Genomic DNA, 7500 nt, shown 5'->3' with positions numbered 1-7500 from the left:
CCCTGGTAGCGCCACACCTGAGATGCTTACAATAAAGTCGGGGGTCTGTTGATCCTCCCTGATCTCCCGCCTCCAACCATTCCGTAGTCTTTCCACCGGCCAATTACACGACAGTCTCTATCGCAGTGTGTTTGGGGATTCAGGGGACACTATTAGGCACTAGGCTCTTAGAAACGATGTCCTAGAATTATAATGAATCTCTAGAGAGAGAGTACGGCAGGGTTTTTGGTAGGTCCCGAGCGCCAGCAACGTGGCCTACAGCCTATGTGTTTGAAGTGTATCTATATATTATATATATACATGCACACATGTTTTGTTGCTGGTTGTTTTTTGTTTTCACGCCTACATTTCCGACCGCCACAGAAGAGCAACAGGCTTTTAGACCGCCCCTCCCCAAACCTCCCTGGGGAGCAGTACATCTCTTCCCCTCCTCTCTTGATTTTCCTCCTCTCTTCGTTCCCCCCCCCCCCCCCCCTCTCTTAAAGGGTCCCATCTCCCCTTCTACCTTGATTAGCGGCCGTGCGTGTCTCATGCTACCCAATACAAATACTAATGGGGTTAGGGGCGGCTGGGGTTGAAGGGGCTTTGGGGGTTGGTGGGGGTTTGGCGGTGCTCACCGAGGGTGCTCGTCGCAGCCTTGTGGATGACGGCATGTGTTCGCCCTTTGCGATGCTAATGCTAACAAACAGTTCAAATGCCTTGACTTTTAGCCCTGCATGGCCGAATGACATCATACTATTGACTCAAGGCGCCCCCCAGGATCCCCACATCACAACACACACATTCACCCAGCCCCAGCGCATTCTTGCAAGGGTGATCAGTGTCGAGGAGCGAGGCAAGGAGGTAGCAAACGTTTTAAAAAAAGGAGGGAAGAGAATGTAAGCGCCTGAGGGCCGTGAGGCTCAAAGATGAAGGGGATGTAAAGTAACAGCACCTCGGATGCCACGATGAATTATATATTTAAACGAACAAAAAAAATCATGCATTGATTATTTTACAGAGCCACACCATGATGCCCCTTATGGATCACTAGTGTCCCCCCCCGCTGTGAGACGTCGGCATGGCAACACCCCATCCATCATGTGACTAACCACTTGCTCCTTGTCATGGCGGGCTCACACAACGGGAGGGACCTTGGAGTGACTTTGCTTCGGTGAACTGATTCAACCAGAGCGTTGTATCAAATTTGTCCCGCAGATGACATTTGCGCCGCCTGGGCCTCTGTTACGCATGCAAGTTTAATCCTTTGGGTTCATCCATAAACAGTAGGGACAGCTATGGCTTGTGCTGAGTCAACGTCAGTTACACCCAGGCGGGCGGGGTGAGGGCCGTCGCTCAGGCTCCACTATGTGATGTTTCAAAATGACTGCAGCTAGCTTAACGCTAGGCTCTGGGCGAGAAGAGATTTCTCTCTCCTTAAGCTCATGAGAGCAGGGACTGTGATCCCTGCCTGGGCAGGGCCCTCCGGATGGGTCCACACAGCTATTCATAATTCAAGCCGCCGCCAGAAGGGATCAATAGTTTCTCCTTTTCACATATTTTGCACATTTAGCATTTGCAGTACAATAATAGTAATGTCCATAAAAGCATTTTCTGTCTTTTGGTGATCGAAAGGGCACTGCAGAAACCATGCAGAGGAATATCGATTTCAGACGGAAATGAATTAGAAAGGTAACAATTAGGAAGCAGATTTCAAAATAAATTAAAGTAGGATCAAATCAAAGATGTTTGTCTTGCTAGCAGGTCAGAGAGCGCACAGCTCACATGGAACTGCTACTACTGCTCACGAATGATCCCACAACCAGCAAGCCAAGACATCCACCACCCGGGCTCCTCCGTCCAGACCCCACCCCCCACCCCCCAGACCCCACCCAGCCTCCCCCACCCAGGCTCCAGCACCACCCCCCAGGCTCCACCCCCCATGCTCCACCCCTCAGCCTCCTCCCCCCAGGCTCCTCCCCCCAGGCTCCACCCCCCAGGCTCCACCCCCCAGGCTCCTCCCCCCAGGTTCCTCCCCCCCAGGCTCCACCACCCAGGCTCCTCCCCCCAGGCTCCTCCCCCCAGGCTACTCCCCCCTGGCTCCTCCCCCCCAGGCTCCACCACCCAGGCTCCACTCACCGAAGGTGGTGCCGGCGTCGGGCCGGGACACGGACGACACGATGACGAAGCCGAAGCCCTCGTTCTCGCCGCGCTGGATCTCCACGTCGTAGGGCTGCAGGCTGGCCGGCACCACGGCGCTGCCGCTGCCCCCGCCGCCGCCGCTGCCGATGCCGCTGGTGGAGCCGCTGCCCGAGCTCACCGTGTTCAGGGAGTTCTGGCTGCCCTGCGGCGTGCGCTTGCCCTCCGTCAGGCTGGGGGCCTGGGTGCTGCTGTGGTGGGAGGAGGCCGGGGACGGGGGCACGTCGCCCTCCCCCTTGGACACTGAGGAGGAGGAGGAGGGGGGGGGGGGATGGGGAGGAGAAGGGAGGGGGGGAGGAGGGATGGGGGGATGATGGGGGAGGTGAGGGGAAGAGAGAGGACGGGGAAGAGAGAGGAGGAGGGGGAGGAGAAAGGAGGAAGGGGGAGGAGGAGAGTGAGGAGAATGCTTCCCTTTTTGAGTCTCTATGAGTTTCAGAGGTGTTGGGAACCATCTACTTTCTATTGAGTAGGAGTGTGGACACAAATATACATGCATATCTAAATATATATAGGCCGATACCCGATACTACATACTTTGTGTGTGTGTGCGTGTGTGTGTGTGCATGTGGGAGACTGATGGCGTACATATATGTGTTTGCCTGAACACCTGTGTGTACAGACGTGTGTTTGTGTCCATGCTCCACGGTCATTCTAAGTTCCCCGCTCACCTCCGTAGGCGGAGGTCTTGCGCCGCACGGTGAGGTTGACGTGGCCCTGCTTGGCCGCCTGCTGCATCAGCTGCACCACCAGCTGGTGGGACTTGCCCACCACCGCCGTGCCGTCCACGCAGGTCAGCTCGTCGCCCGACCGCAGCCGCCCGTCCTCATCCGCCGCACCGTACTTCACGATGTGGCCGATGTAGATCTGGAACACACACACACACACACACACACACACACACACACACACACACACACACACACACATGCACGCATAAACACACACAGACACATGCACGCACACACACACACACACACACAGCACATAAGTCTAATCATCGCGTGTGGTATATCAGTCGTACATCATTTTCCAATTACCGGACCCCCTGAGTGGTTTATTCATTAACGGTTGCCAACACTGATTACCTAGTTGTTACTTTTTATCAATAATCTTATTTTTAACTTAAAATAATCTTCCGTGGTGCTATGAGCATATTTGTTTTGCGATCATTCTAAATTTACTGTTGTTGATAAAGTTGGATTTGGAGCGCATTGGCTGGGAACTCGGCAGAGGTGTCGCGCTAAATAATGCGCTCCCTTGGAATGTTATTGACAAAATGAGGATCCATTCTTTTTCACTTTGGTTGTATAAATCCACAGCATGCGTATCAGAAAGACCACGCGACAATTGAGGTTCAAAACGCCGCAATTAAAGGATTCAGTGGGAACCTTTCCTCGCCCACTCTAAAGTCTAACGTAAAGAACATAAGCGCCGATTGGGTGTTCCTCAAGTTCTCCGTTAGCGAGAGTTCAGTGTCAGAGTCATGAGGCGTGTCAGGGACACGGATACGTGGTATGGCAACGTGTGGGAGGAAGTAGGCTTACGAAGGAAACCAACACTGCCGCTCTATATCTTTGGCAGAAGACGGCAAACAACTCCTTTCTCAGAGGGTCAGCCCGAGAGCCTGTCAGCCAGCTGTCCATTTAATTTCCTTGCTCTCTCCACCCCCCATCTCTATCCCTCCCTCTTTCTGTCTTTTCCCGTCTCCTGCTCCTGTCTGCCGGTCTCCTCACAAGGCGTTGCGTGGACCCTGGGCCCTAGCCGCGGTGGATGAGGCCCTCTCCTCTCTTATAACAAGCTGTCCGCGTGCGTCTCTAGGGATCGCTATAGCTTCAGTCGGCAGCGCTCCGCTGCTCGTGAGCAGGGGAGACTCGGTGCCTCGCTACAGATGGAGGAATGGAGAGAAACAGAGGGAATGAAAGAGAATAAGAAGCTCACAAACCAAGCTGGGCGAAGTGGGAAGGAAGAACACGCCAGAATAATCGATGGTGGTTACTTACAGTGTGCTTCATCTGACAGTGTGACGTGGGTGTGCAGACTGTGTTATTTCTGTTCATGACAAATATGGTTGTTTCTATCCGTCTTTTACGGAAATAAGTAATTGATTTACAATCAATGACATGTCCTTCTATACTCTGACAATGGTTCAGCTATGACAGGGGGGTGGATTGGTGGCTCAACCTGCTAGTGCCCTATGCATGATGCTATTTCATTCCCCCTCTTCTTCAACCCAATTTGCTGTCTCTCTTCCCTGATTGGTCCATAGAGGTACAAAAATAAAGACAGTGCTGTGAAAAGAAACACACGTGGATGGATACATACCGGTTCGCCAGCCTCATTTCCTCCAAGGATGCGGAAGCCAAAACCAGTATCCTTCCGCCACAGGAATATGTCCTGCTCCTGAGAATCTGGCACTGCAACACAAAGCGAGTGAAGCATTTAACTCAGGTTTCATCACGTTCGAATGTCTCACATCGCCGTCTAGACTGACCCCTGCGGAGATTAGTCCACTCAGTGTTGTCACAACAGGAGACTCGAAACAATTATCCACCCCGTGTTGGGTCATTATCGACGCCTACTACATTTACAGTTGAATAATTAATGGGCTTCATGGAGTAAGGTTTCTATCCGTATCAGATGCAGAGCGATCCATTCACAGCAACGCCATCACACTCTCTATGTCCTCCTGTCCGATATGTCGTGATGAGGAAAAAATGGATGAAGTGGTGACAAAGTGGTCACCACGTACGCACGCACACACACACACACACACACACACACACACACACACACACACACACACACACACACACACACACACACACACACACACACACACACACACACACACACACACACACACACACACACACACACACACACACACACACACACACACACACACCTGCCATCCCATTCCTATACCCCTCAGGGCTTAAGGTATCTCAATACTTTCCAGACGTGTTGTTCCTATGCTTCTTGTTCCCAACTAAAACTAATTCACCGCCTCCCTTCACTCCACAGAAGTCAACCCACTCACCCCAACACACCTGACATGACATTTGCGCTTGTCTGCAAAAAAGAACAACACTGTGCGATGACACAGGCAATTGGGTGCCAGTCTGTTCGCCCACAGGGAGAGTCTGCGTCAGGACACACTTTACTTTACTTTCCCGCACACTGCAGCCCGCCCTGCTCCAGGCGAGGCTGTCACACAGGGGGAAGGCAAGGGAGCCCATTAGCCGTAGCGCTCTGTCCGCCATCCAGACCCCCTCAATCTGCTGTTGCGGTCGCTGTTGCGTCAGTTATATAACAGGAATGACCAACCGCGTGTGTATCGATACACTGCAAACGTTCACCGGGTCACTGTGTGACACGCTGAAAGCCAAGTATCTCCGGGTCTTATAAACACACACACGCCCACGCACATATGCACGAGTAAGCACAAACACACACACACACACACACGCACCCTTACGTGTGGTGCAGAGAGTGGAGGAGTGTGTGCGTGTGTGCGTGGACGGCCTTTATATTCCCTAGCCCGTTGCTCTCAGAACAGACTATTTCTGGCAGTGTTCATCGGGACATGAGCAGCAGGATGTGTAGAAGACGACCGAGTGGCAGCGTCCCAGTGCACTCCAGCTTCCCTTTCCTTCCGGGTGTGTAGTCGCATCCACTCGCATATTCAAATATGCACTCATGTGCTCCCTGATGCGTGACTGCATGGACACAGAACTATACATGCTAATGCATGCACGCCCTCCACCTCCACTGTTCACTTGCTTCCACTCACCTCACCCTCAATCTCACCCCCGCTCTCTCTGTCACTCTGTTCCTTCTCTCTCACATTCTCTCACCATTTCTCTTTCTCTCCCCACTCTCTTCTCTTTCGCTCTCTCCTCTCTCCCATCCTCTATCTCTGTCTTCTCCAGCTGTGTTGCGCTAGTTAGCAGCTACCACCGCAGACTTTTCAATCCCCCCCGTCCCTTAGACATATGCTTTGCGTGTTCCAGTGATCTGAGTGGGGGCTTTCCAAGGCCAAAGCAGACCATCGAGACCCTATTGAGTGTTCCAGCTTATCTCACTTCTCGACTTTTTCGTCAGGAACATAGTGTAAGTGGGATGGTTGCTGGCCTCATACCATGAATTATATAAGATTTAAAAAAAAATGCATTGTGGAGCCTTACAGTACTGAGCCTACACTCACTATTTTCTTCTTGAGGAAGATTCCACGGCAAACATATTTATGATTAGACATTGATCTTTTCCTCATCCAATTACAAATACATGCATGTAGTGAAACCACATGTTACTAAGCTACCATGCTTTATATATGTTAAAACGTTTATCTTTCGAAGTACCTTCTGATGCACTGTAGAATCATAGCCCCTAAATTACAATCTACAAAGAACATTTGCATGATAGGTGGACGTTGCTCCGCAGGCAAAGACGCAAACAAAGACCTTCATTGTGGCCGGTTTCTTGGGACGTTCTAAAGAGGCTCCTTCCCCCAACTTTGAGCGCTGATGAAAGTAACAAAAAGCAAGGCTCTACTCACGTCGACTCTCGTACATGCTCCTGGACTGAGCCCAGATCTTGAAGGGGTCTGGCTTCTTCTGCAGGGTGAGGTTGCCGTCGGCGGGGTCGTGGGGGGGCAGGCATGGCAGGGGCTGGGTGGGGGCGGCGGGCGTGGGACCCAATGCCTCACCGGGCATCACCGAGGGTGGGTGGCTGGGGGAGTCGGTGTGGGTGCTACGGTGGCTGCACACGCTGTGCTGGGAGCTATTCTGGCTGTCTTTCCTCTCCAACTGCTGGGAGAGAACACACACAACATCAGGAGGGAGGCAGAATGAAGGGCTGTGTGTGGGTTTGTGTGTGTGTGTGTGTGTGTGTGTGTGTGTGTGTGTGTGTGTGTGTGTGTGTGTGTGTGTGTGTGTGTGTGTGTGTGTGTGTGTGTGTGTGTGCGTGGTTGAGGTGGGGTGTTGAACGGATGGTAATAGAATAAATAGGTAAAGGACAAAAAGAAGACACATTTAAGAGACCTTCTAAAGGATGAGGGAATGACGAGAGAGTGAATATAGGTAAAAGAGGACAGAAAGAAAGGGGAAAAAACGTCAAGGTCAGGTCTTTTTTAGCCGCCGCTGAAACACAATTCAATGAGAGTGTCAGGGCTATGCGGGGGAATGACTTGGAAACCAAGGCTTCCATGGAAAATAGTCAGAATGTTGAAACATTTAATCTGAAGGTTTTTCGCTTCTCACAATCCCTGTGTTCCAAGTCACTGCTTTCCCTGCATGGCGTTTTACATTTGAATAAAACATA

The 7500-nt window shown here is 51.8% G+C and overlaps 1 protein-coding gene across 9 annotated transcripts in view; it reads right to left on the bottom strand.

Moving 5' to 3' along the window:
- The window catches only part of LOC130384121 (membrane-associated guanylate kinase, WW and PDZ domain-containing protein 1-like), a 77448-nt gene that overhangs the window by 9802 nt on the left and 60146 nt on the right, over positions 1-7500 (bottom strand). For 8 of the 9 annotated variants that reach the window (XM_056592198.1, XM_056592171.1, XM_056592206.1 and 5 more), the window contains exons 14-17: positions 6737-6989; positions 4501-4592; positions 2847-3042; positions 2119-2421 (exon numbers count right to left, since the gene is read on the bottom strand). In XM_056592198.1, the coding sequence (XP_056448173.1) occupies positions 2119-2421; positions 2847-3042; positions 4501-4592; positions 6737-6989 (844 nt within the window). The remainder of the gene's footprint in view (positions 1-2118; positions 2422-2846; positions 3043-4500; positions 4593-6736; positions 6990-7500) is intronic. The other variant, XM_056592180.1, reaches the window with a different exon arrangement.

Source organism: Gadus chalcogrammus, chromosome 1, assembly GCF_026213295.1.
Source record: "Gadus chalcogrammus isolate NIFS_2021 chromosome 1, NIFS_Gcha_1.0, whole genome shotgun sequence".
In the NCBI taxonomy this organism is placed as follows: Eukaryota; Metazoa; Chordata; class Actinopteri; order Gadiformes; family Gadidae; genus Gadus; species Gadus chalcogrammus.
This window is presented reverse-complemented; position numbering and strand designations above follow the sequence as displayed.